General features: G+C 43.7%; 1 protein-coding gene across 1 annotated transcript; it reads left to right on the top strand.

Moving 5' to 3' along the window:
- Positions 1-308: 308 nt before the first annotated feature.
- On the top strand, positions 309-21,741 carry RMND1 (required for meiotic nuclear division 1 homolog; the record flags this gene model as incomplete). The annotated part of the gene is made up of 11 exons (XM_084261836.1): positions 309-836; positions 5,300-5,408; positions 9,341-9,416; positions 9,772-9,811; positions 13,306-13,406; positions 14,604-14,710; positions 16,933-16,997; positions 17,834-17,910; positions 20,332-20,452; positions 21,201-21,317; positions 21,567-21,741. The coding sequence occupies 11 exons, from the start codon at positions 309-311 to the stop codon at positions 21,597-21,599; spliced, it is 1,374 nt and encodes a 457-aa protein (XP_084117962.1). The 3' UTR covers positions 21,600-21,741.
- Between the last annotated feature and the right edge of the window lie 428 nt (positions 21,742-22,169).

The following is a 22,169-nucleotide window of genomic DNA, read 5'->3' on the forward strand; positions in this document are numbered from 1 at the left end:
TTGCTCATGAGTAATTTCGTCAGAAGGGTTACTGAGAGTGCAGACTGCTACGCAGAATGAGCAATGGAAGGAAAAGATGCCTGCTTGCATATTGACATAGCAACCAGTTCTACTTTTTTCACCATGTGTTGCAAGCACTCAGCTCAATAATGTGTTTTGATCTTAATTAGAGTATTTCCATAGCACTGGAAAAAAGCCATTTAATTCCACCGATGTTTATGTGCTTAGGAGTACTAACACGTGCAGGAATATGTCACCTTTTCGATAAGGGAAAAATAATGTATTTTATTTTTTCAAAGAGTTGATGGATGATTTTGTTTGTTTTAAGTACAGCTCTGAGGGAAGCAATGAGACTGAAATTTCTGCGCCTTCAGACTGGATCTTTCCACACTTTAACAGCAACATGCCAATGCCGAAGCATTAATACAACTGGACGTCCGTTATTGAAGCTGAATAATGAAGCTGATGGAACAGCAAAATCTTGGAGTTTGTGTGCTCTGAAAACTGCTGCCCCTTGTTTGACACGTCAGTGTGTGCAAGTCAAGAGTTGGCATCTGCCCCAAGGAAATACAGCGGCTTTGGGACAAAATGCTTATCAGCGTGGGGAGGGGGTTTTTCCATCCTGGAAACGTTTTGGTGTGGCGATGGTGGAAAACTACAAGCTCAATACCGAGCATATTACAAAGCTTATGGACAGATCATCAAGATCTTACTCGGTTGTATCAGCTGGTAAAATTATCCCAAAACACGGAAACCAGCCAGTTAAGAGGCCACTGAAGGCACCAAGGACCAAGCAGCCATCCAGAACTAACCAGCCACTGCTTTCAGACATGGAGGTAAAGTAAAACTTACAGTCTGTTTAAGACTAAGGGAACTTCATAAATTTAATTTAGATTCAGATTTGGGTTTAGATTAATACTTTAATGAGATTAACACATTTGTGGTGAGGAGTATTTCATTGTTTACCCTAGTGTGCCCACAAAGAAGCTAGGACCACAAACAGGAACAAGCTTGATAGGAACTTCTGTATTTGGTGTTTTGAAGATTAATTAGCAACATGTAAACAAAAATGGAGGGAAGATAAGTGGTTATTAAAGCAGAAAGACTAAATTAATTAAAAATAATTTTAAGCAGTGCTCTGAAGTGACATTTAATACTGAGAAACGAAGTCTAGCTTTCAGAATAATTTAACTTTACTTAGGCATCCTTGCTTGTCCAATTCTACAGGGAAGTAAATAGTATAAAGTTTGTATTCAGATTAAGTTTCAGATGGGAAACAGAGGTGCAGATGCACCTTGATCTCTAGGCACCTAGGTCTACAGGGTAACTGCAGCAACAAAGTGGTTTGGAGAAAATGAGATCTGATTAAGTGGAGCAGTGTATATTTGTGTCTGTTTCTCCTTAGGATGGTTCTTTGCAAGCCTCAATACTAGCCAAGGCAGACCTTAAACAGACCTGACTATAATAAGAACTCCAGGGAAAATCCTGGTGTCAAAAGTTACTGTTCTCGTCAAGCTGTAACAACTGAGTTCCAGGGTATTGTTAATAAAACAGTATCAGAGATGAAACCAAAATGAGTATTATGCTTCCACATTGCAAAATACCTCTATTACATGATCTACTGAATGTGAGCACAGAAACTGAAGTTTTAATGCTTGCCCTCTTGTCGTCTTAAGCTTCTGTTTACTATTTGGTATGATGAGCAGGAGTATGCCTTAAAGTGACAAAAAGACTCCATTATAGATAATTTAGTTCCCACTTGTGTTTTCCTGATGCTTTGAAAAAAGAAAGGGAAGAATGTTAGCCCTGAAACACCATGTAGTGTTCCAACACTAATGCTGTGACATTACATCCAGAGGTTGCTGCTTTTTGTTGTAGGGTGAATTGAAGTGACAGGTTTTTTAGGTTCTCACAGCTTTTAAATGGCAGCACAGTATACAAATAGTTTCTTTCTTTGGCATTTTCATATATATGTATGCAAGTAATATGCACTGCTATTTTAGTTTCTCCCATTGTGAAAAGATTGAGAAAATCCTGCCTGAGCTGCTGAAATAAGAATATCCTTTGTGAAGAAGCTTCCACATGGCAAAATGCTGTGCCAGAAGTCACATTAACTGAGACCTAACACATTTTCTGTTTTCTAATAAATCCCATGTGGACTTGTCAGATACACAGCCCTGCCTGTAGAGGTACAGACAGACTGTCATGTTGACTGTAGGCTGACAGGATTTTGAAGTAAGCATTCTCTTTACCACTTTGTGTGTTTCCTTATAGACATGTAGTATAAAGAGATAAAAGATGTGGCTGCCTTCTGCAAGATGACTAGTAGAGCAAATGGAGAATCCTTGTGGGTTCTTTTCAGCATGCCATCAGCTTTCCCTAAATCCAGGTGTCACAGGAAAGCTGACCTTGCGTTACTGTATGTGTGTGTGTGGAGGTCACACTGTCCAGTACTGTCCAGTAACTATTGCCAGGGTAGTTACCCAGGGACAGGCTGCTGCATCTTCTCCTTTCCAGCCTGCCTTTTGAGACGGAAGCTCTAGGCTCACTCCTGAGGTTCTGAACTCCCAGAGTCTCTGGTGTTTTCTGTTTGGAAGGGCCTGACAGCTGACACACCTTTCTTTTGCAGAACAGCCCCTGAATGAGGTCCTTCCCACCCACCCCTCCCAAATGCTGGTCTTCCTTGTTTACCGGCCGAGTGCTGAGCACCAGCAGTGATAAAGGGTGGTAAGACCAGTTTTTCAGGATAGATGGAGGAGTTAACTTGAAAGCAGTTAACTGGTTTAGTGGGTCCATCAGTGAGAAGTACCACTATTTAGTTTAGTTAATCTCATAAAGTCTGATGGCACAAAAAGCCTCTGAGGTGATTTTTAATTCTACAGCCATGTAGTCTAGAAAAAGCTTGAAAATCAAGTAAAGACGTAACATTTACTATCCTTAAGACAAAGTCTGTTTTCTGTGGTAATATGAGGATTTTAATTAATCCTGCAGGTTTTCTTTCTTAAAAATTCATGTATGCTTAAAGTGGAAAGGGTGGTCAGGGGTTCCATGCACTTTTGGGGGGGCGTGGTTGTAGGGAAAATGCGTTGTTTGGGTATTTAGGCTGTCTGCTGAGATAGCTTTTGTCTTCTGAATAGAATCTCACTGGTGCCCAAAGGGAGAGTAGGATGGTAAATAGCTGGACTTTCTTTCTAGCACCAATACATATCCTGTGTTGCTTATTTGGAAGTTTGCAGGTGAAAGTGACATAGCAGAAAGCATGGGATTAAGGTTGACAGGCCAGTTAACACCTCTATTTTAGGATTAGCTGCATCACTCAGAGTATAGCTTTTTTGGCTTTATCTCCACCAACTGTCATGGGAATTTAGACCTCTAGAGAGCCTGTGGACACCTATATTTCAAGTGTCTTAATCTCAGATTGCACCCAATCCAAATGTTGCTCATCAAATGAGATTTCATTGAAAATTTAAGTGGAACACTGCATTGTAAAAAGGAAAAAAAAGAAACACCCAGACTAATGCATATCCAAAATGCTGTTTCAGGCCTGTAGTCTTGGCAGCAACCTTTTGGTTCGAACTGAATGTAGAGTCTTTAAATCGAAACTAAAATTGCAGGAGTCCAACAGAAAGCCTGTCCTGCGGCGCATCTGCCTTGAAACGGACAGTAGCACTAGTAATAGACTATAGGAAGCATAGAGCAGGGTAGAGGGTTTCAGATTATTTACTAGCTAGAAGGTAAATTTGCTCCCTCACCTCTTGACAGAAGAGTTTCGTGACAAGCCACGTGTACTTCTAATAACTGGAGCTGTCTAGAAGAGCCTGAAAGACATAACTTGAATTGGCAGTGGAGAGGTTTGATGCTAGATTTATACAGATGAAACTGTGATAATGCAGTTTCTCAAAGGTTGGGGGAACCTGCAGCAAGGGAACTGAAAACACAATTCTGTTCCACTGTTAACTCAGCCTGAAAGTATAGTCATGGAAGTTGGCCTACCAGATTGTTCACTGAATGCTGGAATTACTTTTGAGGCTTGCTTTTTATTAGTGGGCACAGAGTTGAGATGAGGTAAAGCACAAAAGTTTGGAAGTGATAATGGAATGTTAACATTAAAAAAGAAAATGTTTAATGTGTGGCAGTGTCTCTGATGGCTGGTAACAGCCCTCCAAGGAGCAGAACACCTTTTAAGCCTTGGTGTTTGTTAGTGTGTGAGTGCTGCAAGAGTATAATTTGGATTTTAAGTTGAAGGGTATTGTGGGTATAAATGCTTGCAGATGAGTACACTTCTTTTGTTCATTTGTTGTTAGTTACATCCCCATTTGTATTAGTTACAAAAAGCTGGGAAGTGACTGATGCACAATGAGAGACACATTGCTTTCTGGATACCTTCCCCTACATTGTACTGAAAAACATTATCATGGGACATGCATGGTATCAGAACAAAGAAATCTGTTCAAAATGAGTAGTAGAATGCGTAAATCAGTTTATTGTGATGTTTGTTAATCAAGAAAACCTTTACACAGATGACTTTCAGGTTTCTTTGCCATGCAGGAATCAGTCTCTGCAAGTCAGAATCATTTTTCCAGTCGTTTATTTCAATAGGGCATTTTGGTTATTGAGGGTTGTGAGATACTGAGATGAACTCTGGCTGTTGGGTACCCTTGGACTGTGGTGTCAATTGAGAGACTGCTTTTAGTGCGGGATTCAGCCTAGGGGGGATACTGTAGATCTGCAGCACTTACATGAGATCTGTGACTGCTGTGGTGGCTCCTACCCTGGGCCTTTCCTAGGCAGCAAGCTCTGGGCTTGGAGGAACATGCTGTCTGTTTGTGGCTGGAGCTTCTGCTTGGTAAGCAAGCTGGGATAGCCGAGTGCCATTTATCTTTAACGTACAGATCCTAAAGCCCATATTGGGGGTGTCTTGCTTTTGATTTTGGTGGTCAGCTGAGTGGTGTGTCATAAACTGGGATGGGGGAGCAGTAACGAGCATAGCTATACTGTTAAAAAGCATTTGATTGATGTTCAGGGAAGAAGGGTTCACTTTGTGCCTCTATCACAAGAGAATTTTTTTTGTGTGACTTGTGTCACCTAGTGTGATCTGTGTGATTTGCTTTCTCACTGAACAGGGAGTAAGTAATCTCATTAGTATTGTACACCAGGTGGACAGCATGGCAATGATACCCTAGAAAAGAGTGAATAAATGTAAAATGTCACTCCTGTAATAAATATAAGGCAAACAATTGTCATATGAACATCTTGCTTCAGCCTTTCCCTAACTCAAATCTTTATTCCTTTGGCACAGAATCTGATGCAGTGCACAGCCTTTGCAACAGCAGATGAATATCATCTTGGTAATCTGTGTCATGACCTGACTTCACATGGATATGTTGAAATAACAAGTTTGCCTAGAGGTAGATTTTTGAAACGTATTAAAAGCAATGTTATAACTTGGGAAATGAAATATGGGTGAGGTATATAATTTTTATAACTTCATTTATTCTTAGTCTGGTAATAACCTGGAATATATTGCCCTGCCTGTAAAAAATACTGCTTTGCTTAAAGATTCCATTGGCTTAAACCCACAACTGAACCTTACAGAACAGAATACAAGCAACACTTGCTGCTGTCCTGTGATAACTTTTCCAAAATTACAATTGTGCTCAGAGCCTTGTGAAATCAGAGACATACAGGAAAAAATCTGGAAAGTTTCCCATACAGAGAATTTCTATAGAAATTCACTAACTGGAAAAAAAAAATCTGTTAAATTGTTGTAATTTCTCTTTCAGTAGTGTGGTACTGTAGTGGTTGTGCTGTCAAAATAATTTTGTAATTTGAAATGGTACCTCTTTCCATGCCCACACTTCTATTAATATAAATCATGGAAGGTAGGAGAGGAAGATGTGGAAGAGAGAATCTTGCTAAGTGAAATGAAAAAGGTACATAGGTAAATGCTTAGCTCTAGTAAGGAGAGCGCAGGCAATCCTGCTTTGTTTGTTTCTTTGGGCCCAGTATATCCTAGCAATTGTTGTGTGCTTCCCTTAGCTAGGCTCCAGCAAAATAATTGGTTCTGGTTTCCATACAAAGTATCTCTGAAGACTTGGGAAAGCAGGGCTTGGAAGTAGCAGAAGTTATATACTACAAGAGAAAAACAAATGGAGCTTTTTATAGCTGAAGGAACCTTCTGCCCCGGAACAGCTGTGGTTTTCCTATGTTGGCAGTAGAATGTGCTTTTTTTCCCCCTTCGAATGAGCAGATTATATGAAGCTAAGAGAACGACAGATAATGTTTATGGACGTTTCAGAAGAGGTTATCAAATATCTGGCTGCCTCTCAAAGGCTTAATAAGTCAAGTGCAATAATACACCAGTGGGTTTCTTCTAAACACAAGGTTTACTAATGGGCATCTTGCCCAGACAGATGGACATGGACAGACAAGGTGCTGTGGAGTATAGGCTTCTTGTTCCTTTGTAGTTTCTCTGTATTAAAAACACTGCTGGTTTCACAGCTTCAGGATGGAAACTTTGTACAATCCCCAACATAACTGTGAATTATTTTAAGGCAAATGTTCCAGTTGCTGTTACTGTACCTTGGGGGGTGTGGATTTTGCCATTTCTTTCATTTCTTCATGGTGTGTTTTTAACTCCTCTGTTAATACTCTGTTTATCCAAAATTTGGAGGAAGTAGTCATGAAAGGATGCTGGATTGTGCCAGTAGATCTGATATGTTGTGGTGGTTGGCTTGTGTGTGTAGCAGTGGTTGATTATCAACTCAAACGTTGAATATTGGAAAACTGAAAAATACTAGCACATAGAATTCTAAATCAGCAAATACTGTGTGGATTTGTTGCTTTGCAGTGTTCTTTCTAAGTGTTATTATTGTTTTCGACCTCTTAAGAGGCAGATGCTGTACCTGCACTTAGAGTGGAACAAATTTTCTTCAGTTAGAATCACAAAATCATTAAGATTGGAAAAGACTTTCAAGATCATCTAGTCCAGCCATCCCCCACCACCTCTATTACTGACTAAACCTTGTCCCTAAGTACCTCATCGAATTTTAAACACCCCAAGGGACAGTGACTTCACCACCTCCCTGGGCAGCCTGTTCCAATGCCCAACCACTCCTCCTGAGAAGAAATTTTTCCTAATTTCCAACCTGAGCCTCCCCTGGCACAACTTGCAGCCATTCCCTCTTGTCCTGTTGCTAGGTATCTGCGGGAAGAGGCTGACCCCCAGCTCACCACAACCGCCTTTCAGGTAGCTGTAGAGAGCAATAAGGTCTCCCCTGAGCCTCCTCTTCTCCAGACTAAACAGTCCCAGTTCCCTCAGCTGCTCCTCCTAAGACTTGTGTTCCAGCCCCTTCACCAGCTTTGTTGTCCTTCTCTGGACATGCTCCAGGGCCTCAATGTCTTTCTTGTGGTGAGGGGCCCAAAACTGAACACAGTATTAGAGGTGCGGCCTCACCACAGCAGAGTACAGGGGGATGATCACCTCCCTGGTCCTGCTGGCTACACTATTCCTCACACAAGGCAGGATGCCATTGGCTTTCTTGGCCACCTGGGCTGGCTCATGTTCAGGCGAGCGTCAGCCAACACCCCCAGATCCTTTTCCTCTGCTCAGCTTTCCAGCCACCCTGCACCAAGCCTGTAGCATTGCTGGGGTGGTTATGTCCAAAGTGTGGGACCCGGCACTTCGCCATGTTGAACTGCATCCCACTGGCCTCTGCCCATTGATTGAACCTGTCCAGGTCTCTCTGGAGGGCCTTTCTATCCTCTGGCAGACCTACGCTTCCCCCCAACTTGGTGTCATCTGCAGACTTACTGAGGGTGCACTCAATTCCCTCATCCAAATCATCAATATAAAGATTAAAGAGGATGGGCCCTAGTACTGTCCCCTGGAAAACACCACTTGTGACTGCTTTGACTGGTGTGGATAAATAAAGATCAGGGTGATACTTTAAAAAGCAAATGAGAAAATGCCAACAAATCTTTCTTCCATGCTGAAGTCAGACTTCACACCCAAAACTTGCTGTAGTGATTCATCAAATCATGTGTTTCTGAACTGGAATAGCAAGTGAAAGGAAAGTCTTGAAAGCGTTTGTGCCGGCTGTGTGGTCTCAATTCAGGGATTAGCAAAAGTATTTCAGATCCTTACTCATCTCTGTGCTGCCTTGTTGTACCTGGCCTTTATGGCTTGAGAGTAAAGCAGAGAGTGCAGTTTGTATGCAGTCTGAATTCGATGCCTCGTTGCTTGACTTGTGGTCTTTCTGCAAAGGGTTTGAATGTTTGAAGGCTTAGGTGCTTGGCCCTGCAAATTCCCCTTCACAGCAGCAGAGGTAGGGGCTTTTGCTGGTCTGGCTTCCACCAGTTCTGCAACAAAATGAGTCATGCTGAAAAGTAATGTCTTTTTGTCAAAAAGTCATCAGGACTTCTAAAACTCGATCTGTATTACAGAGTAGTACGGTGGAGCAGACCTTGAGGGAGGGAAGGGGGGGCCCAAACAACACAAACCCCTGATTTGAGAAACCAGCCCCACGTTTTAGGGCATTCTACTTGCAGTAGCTCATATCTGTTCCTGTGTAACAAATGCCTGTTGGTGGTTGGGGTACCACAGGTGCATTCCTGGAGCTCCTCTTTCGGTTCAATGCAAAAAAAACCCCACAAAAACAACCTGAAAACCAACACAAGCAAACAAAAATCTTAAAATCCTCCCAAAAAAACCCAAAACCCCACCAGAGTTTGTGTACTCTGCCCTGTTCCGCATTGCACATCACCACAACTGTGGTGAGAGTGGCTGGAGGATTTGTTTCAAAACCACGTTTGTGATCCAATGGAGAATGCAGATGTACCATCTCCTGTCTTGGGGGTATGTTCTTTCAAGTTCCTGACTATCAAAGCAAAGACAGCGAAATTTGAGTGCATATTAGTCCCTTCCTGTACAGGAATGAGAATTATCTTCTGGGCAAGTGAATTTGAATGGTAATTTCTCTGCAACTGAGGGCAGATTTCCATAGTTCCTTTGCATTGCCTTTCCACTTCTTTTTGCTTCCCTGATTATTTACTATGCCCTGCATCAGTTTTTCCTTAAGTCTTGTTCTTCAAAACTGTTAGATTTCATCAACTAAAGGTTGCATCTTAATGGCTGAGTCTGCCTAGAGCGTGACACATCAGAGCAGCAGGGCAGTTTGAGAATGGATTTGCTTCCTGACAAGCATTTCCATCAGAAAAATAAAATAGGGGACCAACTGACGTGTCAGCATGTAACTGTTAAACTGGAATGATGTGCTTACAGCTGTCACGTATGGAATCTTGAGTAATTCTTCAAATGTTTTCATTTATTTCAAACTAGATGCTGCAAATGTTTTGGTGATTGGTACTGAGAAGTCTGCAAAAGAAGATGATCCTGGCATGATTTTTTTCTTCAGGTAGGCTATAAATCATGCCCAAGACTTTATTTTATTAACAGCAGGGGTGTGAAGGAAGTAGTGCAGAGCTTGCTAGATCACTGCATCTTACTGCCTCATGAAACTCGAGGAATAACAGTCAAATTATAATGTTTTTTTTTAAAAAGAAAAATTAATTAAATGGTTTAACAAATACTGCGCTTTCTTTTTTATTAAAGCATGGTTAAAAAGAAACGACTACATAGATAATTTTTTTTAAGATAGTATTAAGTTTCTTAGTTTACAGTGACAAAAATTGCCATTGTACAATTTGAGTATTATATTGAAACACTAAAGACAATGTAATTACACTTCCGTTTTTTCCTTGAATTCACAGGGAAGGGGCTGTTGTGTTTTGGAATGTGGAAGAGAAAAGTGTAAGTAATGCAAAACTGTTTCTTAAAACATTATAAGGGGGTGCTTTGTCAGTCCCAGAAAGCCCAGCGTGCTTGGGCTTGCTTTGGGAGCTTGGGTCTCTCCAGGAAGGAACAGGGCTGACTCTTCTCATGAGTGCGGGTGCTTGCGTGCTGCTGCTCTCAGGTGTGTGGGTTGCTGCTGTATCACCTTTGAAACTTGACTTCCTGCACAAAATAAGCAAATGCCTGTGTAGCAGACAAAGTAGGTAACATTGTCTCCTTAAGGCCGACAATCTCAAACCTTCATCTGGTGGGACTGGCAAAAGAAAGTTCTGGCGGGTATGCATCTTGAAAGAGTAGATCAGAAAGATCAGCCTGCAGGTGGTTGGTGGAAAGGCACTAATGGGACAGAAAACATGCTCATTCTGAGGCCATTTAAACTAGAACTATTCAGAACTTACTTTGAGATCACTTTAAAGGAGGCAGAAATTGTAAGCAACTTTTAATACTGTTTTGTGTTTGTGTCAGTTAGCAATTTCCCTGCAGGAAGCCTTCTGTTGGTTGGTGTAATTGCTAAAGTACGTTGATACTGAAATGACGTGTCCTTCCTGGTAATTTGGTGCTCTTTGCTGAGCAGGAGGGGTATGCCACAGGCATATCTATTTTTTTATGAATGTATTTATAGTTGCTTCATATTCTTTAATAAATTGATTTTCATTGCTGTGGTTAAATAAAACTGGATTCTAGATGCAGAGAGGGAAGAGTATCGATCTTAACTGTAGGCAGAGTATGTGAAATTAAATGGTGTATTAAATAGATGATACCGAGATGCACAGCAGCTCGCAGAAGGATCTTCATTAAGGTAAATGAAAATACAGAGCAGTTGTTTCCAGACAGGAACAATTTCTGGATTCAAGTTCACTTTTTCTGTTTCAGAACTGCAGTGTTCCAAAATTCCTGTCTGGTTTGGGGGGTTCAATATATCAACTGGCCTACAAAAAGATATTAGTTCCCCCTTCAAACCCTGCCTGTAGCACAGTTAGGATGCTATGGCATCCTAACGCTACTGATTCACGGGTATTACTGAAGACTAGCTGAGTAACTCTTGTTGATTTTTAGGGGTTGGGCACCTCTACTCACTGGAGTACTCCAGAAAAATGTCGGATTCTTGAACGTGCTTAAGTACCTTTGAAAATTTGATGCCACGTTTTTCTTGTCAGTACTAGTGACTTCAGTTGGTGACTTGATAGGTGTATTTATAAGAGGAGGAATATGCCTCTTTCTTGCTTATTGAAATTGTAGTCAGTTTTAATTTCCAAACAACTTGCTCAAATAAAAGAGGTATTTTTATGCATGTTTTAATGAACTGAAACAAGCAAACAAAAAACCCAAAACTGCCTTGTAGAACAGAAACTGAAAGTAATTCAGTAAAATAGAGCGTAGAGAGAATCACTGTGAGTGGCCAAAATCCATTTCTCTAAGTACTGCAGAATGACTCTTAAGAGACTAAAAAATACTTTAAACTAATGGACACTTAACAGAAGAAGTAACAACTACAGACTGATCATTAATAGAAATTTAAAATGTAAAATAGCATTTTCAGATACCTGAGTAGGAGGTTGTGCAACAGCTTCCCCACCAAAAATAGCCAGGGCAAAAAGCAAAACCAGCCGGAGGTGGAGTTTCATCTGCTCTTTCTTTTTTTTTTTGTTAAAAGGAAATTGTGTGACGTGATTGCCTGTAATAGCAAGAGTTTGGTTCAGTGGATCTAGAACACCTCTTCTCACTAGATGTTCTGTGTCACAGATAGTCCCTTCTACAAAATTAGACTGGGCCTAGAAGAAACTCCCATCAGTCAGGGGAAGCCTTCGTGGTACTCCAGGTAGATAAAAGCAGGCTGCCTCTGAACTACACGTGCCCATTACCCAGAGCAGGGGCAGGCCCCTGGAAGCAGGCGCGCTGCACGACACGCGGATCTCACGGGATCGGTTACAGTCTGTAGAGCTTTGTTAACTCTTGCTCTGTGCTTGCCCCGGGAAGCCTGAGCTGGCCGTGGTTCCGGAAGGGATTGTTAGCCTATTAACGGCATAATTATTCCTGTATCAGTAATGGCGTCACGAAGCCAGCTAGAGCACCTGGGTCCAGGCAGACACACGCTGGGAGCCAGGCATGCCATTAACCCTGGCGTCCTTTCAGCTGGGTTTGCATTGCTGAGCAGGACGTCGCGTAGCTGGTTGGCCAAGCTGACCGGCCTCACAGCGGGTGCTTCCCGGCTGCAGAAAATACCCTTTTTTACCACCGTTCTTGGGGGGTTGGACCCGATGATCTCTTGAGGTCCCTTCCAACCCCTAAGATTCTGTGATTCTGTGATATGTGGCAGGTGCTACTCGTATTAAATTCGGGATTATGAAACAAGCAGTTGCAGCTGTAGGGCTGGGGGTTTTCTAGAGAAAAATGTTATCATGTCTGTCTTAGATAGTATCACCTAAATTCTTGAAAGCAATGAAGAAAGCCAGCACTGCAAAGAAAATCCTTCTTGCAGGTGATCCAACAGATAATTTTTTAGAGAGTACTTAACGTGATGAATATGCTTCCTGAACAATTCACTAGCATACAGTGTGGCTCTAAAAGATTAACTGTCGTCGACTGTTTTGAAGTGTGTTTTGAGTGTGAATGAGTAGACAGCTCACCTCTTTAAAGAGCTTCAGCATCAAGAGTGTGTTGAGGCATTTTTGGATTTTTTAATTGGGTGCTGAGTAGCTAAATGCCTTTTAAAAATCTGGAGTGAGTGCTTTTTTAGTTAAGAATTTGTTCTAATTGCAGAATGGTTTTCACAAGGGGAGCCTTGTAGCACGTAGGAAGGAAGGAGGATGAGGGATCTGAAGTCAGATGTCAGTGGACAAAGTTCTCTGAGAGGAAAGGGCTCTTCCTGCAGCAGGTTTTAGTGTGCTTGAGAATAAAATGACAGTGAGCTTACTTCTGCAAGTAAAACAGCACATTTAACTGTTCACAGGGTTGAATGAGGGCAGCTGATACCCAGACTTCTGTAGCAGTGAAGGAATTCTGTAACACAGCACAACCTCTGGTAGCTGAATCAGAACTACAGACTTGAGCAGCAAGCTGGGGTTGTGGGCAGAACAGCCACCTGATGTACTTACCCTAAAGGTCTATTCCCCGCACAGACATCTTGCAAAATCTCCTTGTGAGGATAGTAAATGCACCTGCATTGTCTTCACTGCTGCAGTGGTGAATTCCCATCTTGGTTTGTGTGTGCAGACAGTAAATGACATTTTAGTCTCCACAGATTCCTTGGACCTGTTCATAGCCAGGTTTTCTTCCAGGCAGCTTCAGAAGTAAGCAGTGTTAACAGGCACTTCCTCACCTAGCACACCCATTCCTTGATACTTAAATATCTTCAGCATGGTGGTTGCATCCATTGACCTGTCTAGGCCTTTGTAGGGGGGTGGGACACTGCCTGCTAACTGTTCCTGTGTGTGCAATTGTCTTTTTCTTAGATGAAGCACATCATGAGGGTGCTAGAGCAGCATGAAATTCAGCCCTACGAAGTTGCGCTAGTCCATTGGGAGAACGAAGAGATGAACTATAGAATAGGAGAGTAAGTATCTTCAGGCACTCTTGATAGAAAAGCTAATAGACATCTAAACCAAAATCAACCAAAACCAGCTAGGAAAAACAAACTTTCCATACTTCTAAAATAAGGAAAATCAATGACAGTAAATCTAAATTGATTTTGGATTTTAATGAACTGCTAACCTTGCAGGTAATGGCCTTTGACTTAGTTCTGCACTAGGTTTTGTAAGTAAGGAGCTCCACACCCACACAACTGAATGTGTTCATCAGCAGTCCCAAACAGAAAGTGTGTACCTTGTAGAAAAAATAAATATGCATTACTGAGACAAACCTGACTCTAAAGAGGATTTTCTGCATAAGCTTCCCTTGATGCCCTCTAGGTTCATATATAAAGATGTAATTCTGCTCCCACTTGGCTTCCTGGGAAAGTTCTAACTTGGATACTGGGAACGATAGAATTGTTCAACTGTCTTGCCTTGTTAAAGGATGGTTTTTCATCGCAGGGAGAAGATGATCTCTCCAGAAATATTTCTCCATGTAAAAGATTATAAATACTAGCTGTAATTTTCCAGTAGCACCGAAAAGCAACTCTTAGACACTTAACACTCAGAGCTGAGCTAATGAGGTTGAGCTTGTTTAAGGTAGCCTGATAGGAGGACAGGTTTGAGGACAGGTTTTTGTTTTGTGTTTTCCTGCACGTGCCATCCAGCTGTGTAATTGGTGATTCCTGGCACACTCCATTGTGTTCATGCAAGTTTCATAGTGAGACGGACGTGATAAATTGAATGATCTCATGCCCCCTTTTCTTCACTGCTGTGGCCCCCTGTGCAATAGAGGTTTCGGGGAAGTAACATCAATGCAGGGAGGGGATGGTGTTGATAAAAATGACAAAAGAAAAGGGAAACAGATGATACAGGAAATAGATGCCAGCATCTTGCTTACTCTGAATTGTGTGTACAGTAATGCTGTAGTTACCATCATAGCTCGCTGCAGTTTCATTTAAACCTACACAATTTAGGCTTAGACTGAAAAACTAATTTTCAGTGCTTTGCTTTGGTTACTGTGAGATTGAACACGAGTAATATGCAGGGTTGGGGCGATCTCCAGGCAGATAGAGCATGCTTGATATAAATAGCCAACCAGCCTTTATTGCGCTGTTGCTTGTTCTTTGAATGTGCGTTTACCAGTGGCTTCTGAAGATGCTTCAATCCTGTTTCCACAGAGGTCAGTCGAAGCTTCATAAAGGAGAAATCTTGTTAAATTCTGAGCTGGACAGCGATGAAGTTGTTCTGCAGAAATTCGCTTTTTCAAATGCCCTTTGTCTCTCTGGTGAGTTGATACTGTTGGTGATACCAGCCTGTGCGATAGACTTTGTGAAATGTCATCGTAAGTGGGACTTGCACAGCAGGTTGGAGAAGACTCGGTGCCTGGCGTAGGCCAGCTGTGTGTGCAAAGACTGCGCTTTGCCAGGGGGATTCTTTTCCAAGCTCTTGCCTTGTTTCCTGTGAATTGGAATTGCCTCCTTCAATGTAAATTGTGTTAAGGATGAAAGATTCACGTTCTGCCAAGCATCCTGTTCTCCTCCACCCTCAGACAGCAACAAGTGCAGAGCCCAGAACTAGAAACCTGTTGGTAATCTCAGGTAATTCGTCATGACATCATTTCCCATAATAGAAAAGCTCGATGCCGGCTCAAGAAGTGATTCCCAGCTAGGGAGCTGTGCCAAGATCAAAGGTGTGGGCCCGAGTCGCAGACAGTGCTTTCCAGGGTTATTAGCCATGGCTGTGTGCCATGGTACTTCTGTTGGGCGGCAGCGGGAGGCACTGGGAAGGAGTCAGGCTCAGCAGTGGCGCTGATGCGTGAGGAAATAAGTGTGTGTCTGCCACTGCAGACCTCAAATGAGGTAGGAAGCAGGAATAGAAATGAGCAGCAGTAAGGCTGTCCTCAAGGACCTTTCAATGCAATTTGATCTGTCTACCCCTACTGCTTTTAGGGTAAATCACAGGATTCCTGTCGTGTCTGGGGAAGCACGTCTTTTGAACAGTGGGGACATTAAGAAACAGAATGCATGTTCTTGAACTGATGCTGCATTTGATCAAGGAGCAGAGCATCACTAAATGTTTCTTGGCTGTCCGAGGAAGAGCTATTGAGAGAAAAAGCCCTTAATTCTCTCTAGGTTTCCTATTCATAAAGCCACTGCATGGAAGTGTGTGTGCCACATATAATGGAGAAAGGGATTTATTCCCAGGAGATAATGGGCACCGATTTTTTTTTAGTGTGAGACGAGCACATCGTAGCAGAAAACAGTTCAATAACGTTCAATAAAAATAAAGGATGTAACTCTAGTCCAAGTCAAATTTATGACAAAGCAGAAACCAGCCTCTGTCAAGTCATCGGTGATGGCTGAAAAGCCTCTTGGCTTTTTTTCAGGGGCTAAATTAAATGTCATTTAAGTCTCTGACTTGGATTAGGCACCTCTATTCAAAGGACAGGGGTGGAAAATGCTCCACTAGATGTACTGTCGGTGTGCTGACCAGATGACACTAATGATTACGACCACAGAAGAGCTCGTTCTGACAGTGAGACCTTCCCTGATGACTTTTTCTGAGTGAAAGGGTTAATTTTTGTTCCGTTACCAGTCCGTTCTTGTCTGGGAATCGGCAAACTAAAGAACAAAGGCCTGAGTTATACTGTCTTCCTGTGGAAACATCTTTCCAGGCTCAAGCTGAGGCGTAGTAGAATTTGTGTTGCTATTTGCCTGTGCTGAACAGCTTCTATGGAAGAAAAGTTATATTCTCCTAAAAACAATGGGAGATTGCTGAAGTTTGAGCTTCAGGAACTACAGGCAATGTGTCTTTAGGAGCTAACTCCGTGGTTTGAGCATGCTCAAGTACTGGGCCATGGAGAGTTCTGTGCAGTGGGACCCTGAAGTGGTACCACATGAAGCCAGCCTGGCTCCAGTGCAGCTCAGTATCTCCAGCCTCCTCAGAAAGGAGCTTGCAAATGCTTCATCTCCCTGTGTGGCAGAGCACTTAAGCACACAGCTTTTGAGCTGAAGCAAAAGCTCTACAGGATCAGAGCTGATCGTTTGAAGAAGAGCTGCGCTCGGGGCGGCTCTACCCGCAGAGCCCTGTGCCCAACCAGGGCTGTCCCTAGGTGTGTGAACGAACACAGGTGGTGTAATACCAGCAGTTACCTGCTACGAATAATGTGTGTTTGTATCAACGTGCCTGGGAAGATGTGACAGGAGGTTTAGGCTGGATACTAGGAAGAGATTCTTTACTGGGGGGGTGGTTGAGCACTGCAACAGGCTCCCTAGGGAAGTGGTCATAGCATCGAGCTTGGCTGAGCTCAAGAAGTGTTTGGACTCAGTCCCATGCTCTGACTTGTCTGGCCCTGTGTGGAGTCAGGAGTTGGACTCAATGACCCTTATGGGTCCCTTCCAGCTCAGGAGATTCTGTGAAGCAGCATGTTGGCGGATTTAAAGGTAGGACTACTAGAAAGCATCTGTATGTCTCACAGCACTCTGCTTGGTGTCCTCTGTGTTGCAGTGAAGCTGGCAATTTGGGAATCATTATTGGATAACTTTGTGGAATCCATCCAGTCAATTCCTGAGGTGAGGTCTGGTTCGTACCTTCCCCCTCCTCCTTCTGTGCTTTGTGAAAGGTCTGGCCAGGCGCAGCTGAGGCCCAGTGCCCAACACATTTGATGGTAAAGTCATCGACACAGAGAAGCTCAGACCTGCAAAGCGGTGGGGCGAGAACTCACCAGTCTTTAACAAGGCTGGGAGCGGGGTCCTGTGCTGTGCCACTGGCACCTGCTGCTGTGGAATGCATGTGTGTAAGAGGACAGGCAGCATTTGAAAGCCTGGCCAGACACTGCGTGTAGCAGCGTGGGCTGAAAGCAGAGAACTTGAGTCTTAACAGAGAGTTTGAGTGAATTACTGAAACCACACTTTTTCATGAGACAAGTACAAAGCCCAAACGATGTCCCATTTAAAAATGAGATTCAAAGGGTTCAAAAGAGAAATAATTGTGTTTATTTACTGAAGGAAATAAATGGTAATACATTGTTGTAAGGAAATACTCTATAGAAATGCTAAGTAGTGGCAAGATAAAAGAACAACTGTCGTGATTTTAAAATAACAATAGTAGGAAGAAGACACAAATGATCTCTTCCTTAGGAATCATTCATAGAAAACACTCCAGAATTTTGTATCAGCACTGGTGGTGTAGTCAGTGGTGTACTGAAAAGCCTGGCAGAACAGTTGCATGGTGTTACCCTTGCAAAACTAGGTAAGGAGGCACAAAGCAAACAAACCTCCAGTGCTAGTATGTGTGATGCACATTCAGGTTTTACCTCCTGTCCATACTCCAGGCTGTGGAACTCCAGACTGCGTAACTTCTACTACCTGGGACTTCATCAGGTAGTGAAACACTTGTTACTTTGCAGATACTGAAGTCAGGAAGGAAAGTGAAACTGTCTCATGCAGATGTAATGCAAAAGATTGGAGAACTCTTCGCATTAAGGTAACTTTTGGTTACTCTCAAGACATCCTATTACAGGGAACTTAAGTTGTGCGTGATACAAAGGCCAGAACATGCACTAAATGCTGGGGTAGGGGGGAGGGAAGAATTCCTTCAACCTTGTGTGGTGGTTTAGCCCTGGCTGGAGGGCAGACGCCCACCAAAGTCAGTCTGTCACTCCCCTTCTTAGTTGGACAGGGGAGAAAATATATATTAAGAGGCTCAGGAGACAAAATAAGGACAGGGAGAGGTCATTCTGTCAGCAATGACATGGGCAAAACAGACTCAACACAAAGTGAAGAGAGAAACTACCTAATTTATTACACTACACCACAAAGACCAGTAAAACTGGAGTCAGAAGTGTCACCAGATCTTAAAACAAATACAACCAGATCTTAAAACACTTTCCCCCCACCACTCCCTTCTTAGCAGACTTCAGTCAGAATTTTGCTCCCTTCTTCCCCCCCGCTTGCAGTACAGGGCGGGCAGGGACTGGGGAAGATGGGGTTCTCGGTAGCATCTTCCCCCCACCCCTCCATTCTAAGCAGACTTCCCTTTAGCCATGATCTTGCTCCCTTCTTCCCCCTGCTCGCAGCACAGGGGGGCAGGGACTGGGAAAAAATGGGGTTCTCGGTTACTTCTTCATGAGCTGTTTTCCAGATCTTAAAACATCTCTACCTCCTCCCCCTCCCCACTCCCTTCTTAGCAGACTTCACTCTAGTCATGATTTCACTCCCTTCTTCCCCCCGATCGCAGAACAGGGGGACAGGGACTGGGAGATGGGGGCTTCGGTCAGTCCCTTGCAAGTTGGTTTCTTTCTCAGCCAGGGGGGAGGGGGGGGCATTCATTCCACACCCTCCCCTTGCTGCACCGTGGGGTCCCAGCCACAGGAGACAGTCCTCCACGAACTTCTCCAACGTGAATCCTTTCCCTCAGGGCTTTTATCTCTTTATCACAGTGTCTCTCAGTCCCAGTCCTCCAGGGATTCCAAGCCTCCCCCAGCAGACCTGTTCCGGTGCAAATCTCTCTCTCGCTTATCTCTGTGTCTCTGATTCTCCTCATGGCTGCAAGTGCTGGCAGGGGCTGGTTCCAATGTAGGGTCACAGCATCTCCTCTGTGTCTCCACCTGCTTCATCCAGCGTGGAGCCCCTCCACGCGCTGCAGGTGGGGTCTTGGCCTTTTCCATGGGTTTCTCCATGGGCTGCAGGGGCATCTTTCTCTTTGCTGCCTGGGTCGCCTCCTCCCCCGCCCTTCTCTGGCCTTGGTGTCTGCACAGCTCGTTACATCTTCTCGCTCCCTTCTCCGGTGGCAAAATGCAGCTGCTTCCAGGTTGTTTTCTCCTACGTGTGATTCTCAGAGGCGCTTCACTATCTCTCGGGCCACGACTTTGGCCTTGAATTGCTTGTTGTTTATAGTTAGGGTGGCAGAAAACTCTTAACTGCTGCTTAAAGAAGCTGTTTCAGCAGCACAGCCTCACAAAACTGCAACACTTTGTTTTGGCTGGAGATCGTGAGCACCGTTAACATCAGTCAGAGGACCTGCTGGCATCTCAATGATAGACCAGCACTTGTAAGCAGTCACGTTCCACACCCTTGTTCCTCCATGCACAGCAGTGCGTGTCAGAACCAGTCATGACAGCCACCCCAGAGCATGCAGCAGGAGGAAGCACAGGGGTAGGCAGAACTGTTAACTACAGCCTGGAGTTAGGAAAACTTCTGAGTTCTGGTCTTCCCTTCACTCAGAAAGTGCTGGTACAGTGTAAGAATGTAAGGATTCTTCTCCCCTTCAAGTGAAATTTGGCCATTGGGAATGCAGAGCATCACATGCTCTTTTATAAACACAGTCAAAAACAATGAAGAAACGGGTAAATTCAATGTTTAAAATGAGAATTGCTATTTGGATTTTATATCCCTACTTGAAGCACCGTTCAGTAATGAACAGCGATGTTCTAAGTGTCCAACGATACATGTGAACAGTAGGCTGAGGGTGGGAGATTTTAGCTCGTAGCCTTTAACGATGCTGAGGCAGTAGCCTGAGTCTGAAAGGTGTGCTGTGCCCATGGAACCAGTCACACAGTGAGTTCTGACACATACAGAGCCTGCTGAGGAGCTCCCCAGAAACTGAGTCACCTGCTTCAGCTTCAGTGAGCTTCTAGCATAGCTCTACAGGTATCCCAGGCTAAGGAAGGTGGCAAGGAGGCAACGCTGTCATAAGACAAAAGTCATTTATGCTCAAGACTCACAGTACAGTACTCTCAGAAGAGTTTCGGGAGATGTGACCAATTTTAAGGGGTAACTACTTTATTATGAGATTCCTTTCATACTTAAAATTGCAGAACATTTTCCTGTTTAACTGCTACATAAATATTTGTGCCTGTATTCACCAAAAGAAAGCTTGAACTACTGTAATACCCATTCTTCCTAGGCACCGTATAAATCTGAGCTCAGACCTGCTAATAACACCTGACTTCTACTGGGACAGAGAAAAACTGGAAGAGCTTTACGACAAGACTTGCCAGTTCCTCAGCATTAATCGTAGAGTTAAGGTAGGTGTCTTACTGTTGTGAGACTACTCTGTGCACAGGTCAGCTGTCTTTGGCTCAGCAGGTTCCAGACTGCTCCACCAATGTCTGTTTTAACTCTAGAAAGGGGATATAAATATCAACAGGATCAGATACACTGTCCCCTTTTCTGTGTGGTCATAACCCAGTCAATGTCTTACAGCTGGTCCAGGTTAGCCACCCTGCCTCGCAGGAACGGATTGCTCATTTCCCCAGCCACTAAATTAGGGCTTAAATAGTTAGAAGAAGAGATTTAATTCTTGTTCTGAAATGCGTGCAAGAAAGCAAGTTAAACTTGAGATGTGAAGCGGTCGCCTTACTGATCAGGTCAGTTCACTGAAGGGCGACCATAGTGCTTACTGCTGAACCAGAACAAGCCGCGCAAAACCCACTTGTGGGGTGGCACAGCAGCCTTGAACACTTGGTCACACTCAAGGCGTTCTCAGTGAGCTTTGTCTGTGTTTGCTTGTGCCTGGTTTCACGAGCGGGTATCGCCCAGCAGCAGCTCGGTGCCTGTAGGTGCGTTCCTATGTGTCTGTTATTTCTGAGAACCTACTGGAATACCAAGCTCACCGATACTGAAACTCGATTTGCTTTGTGTTGCTTGTACTGAAAATTTCTGTCCTGTTCCCTCGCAGCAGAGCGTTAGCACTTTCCTACACTGTGCCTTCACTGGGTGACATCATCCCACTGGCAGAACCCAGGTGGGCTGAATGTCCGGGGTCTCTTGCAGGTAATGAATGAGAAGCTGCAGCACTGCATGGAGCTGACAGACCTGATGCGAAACCACCTGAACGAGAAGCACACGCTGCGCCTGGAGTGGATGATAGTCATACTCATCACCATTGAGGTTGGTGGGTTTCTTCCCACAGTCACACTGAAAATACAGTAACAAGTGCAATATATAGACATAATAACGTGGTACTGGCTCTCAAATTACGAATAAACTGTGATGTACAAGGGGGTTACTCTTCGGCTCTTTGTGAGGAACTTTTGAATTGCAGCTATAATTACTTTTCAGACTCTTGTTTATAGTGTGAGATGCTTTAAGGATTATTAAATCAAATAAAAACACATGTCACTGTTTGCTATTCCACAGGTTCTGTTTGAACTTGCAAGGGTAATTTTCTGATGACAGAATAAACTCAGGACGAAGAAAACTGACAGAATCATAAATTCCTCTCTATTAGACGCCTCTGGAAAACAGTGGAATTGCATCTCCTGATAAATCCATAGATCTTGTACTCAAATAAAAAAATCTGAAAAACCCCAAACTCGGTCTCTGAAGATCATTCCCAGTTGCTGTACTCGTGGTGCTAGGGAGGGCTACGCCTGTGGGTGCACTGGTGTAAAGCTGAGACGCCAGTGTGTGAGGGTTTCTAGGGAGGGGGCCCGGATGCACGCAGGACTGAGGGGGAGGGATGCTGCTTTGTCTCCTTAATAAGCAAGGAGAGGAGGACTCGACTGTCTCAGGGACGAGGCAGTGAAAGAGATGCTGGGTGCTCGGTAACTTCGTGCATTTCTGACCTTGCTTTCCCCAACTCCTCTGTAGATAGAGAGCCATGACAGCGTCCCAGGTTTGGGAACAGCACAGCTCTCTGTTCTCCTGCAGCTACCTGGCATGGTTTCAATAAACCTGGCAGGTATATTTATTGTTGTGCTTGAACTCCTCACAAAGAAGTATTTACATATTGGGGATGAA

Source organism: Gallinula chloropus (assembly GCF_964237585.1).
Source record: "Gallinula chloropus genome assembly, chromosome: 3".
Classification (NCBI taxonomy): domain Eukaryota; kingdom Metazoa; phylum Chordata; class Aves; order Gruiformes; family Rallidae; genus Gallinula; species Gallinula chloropus.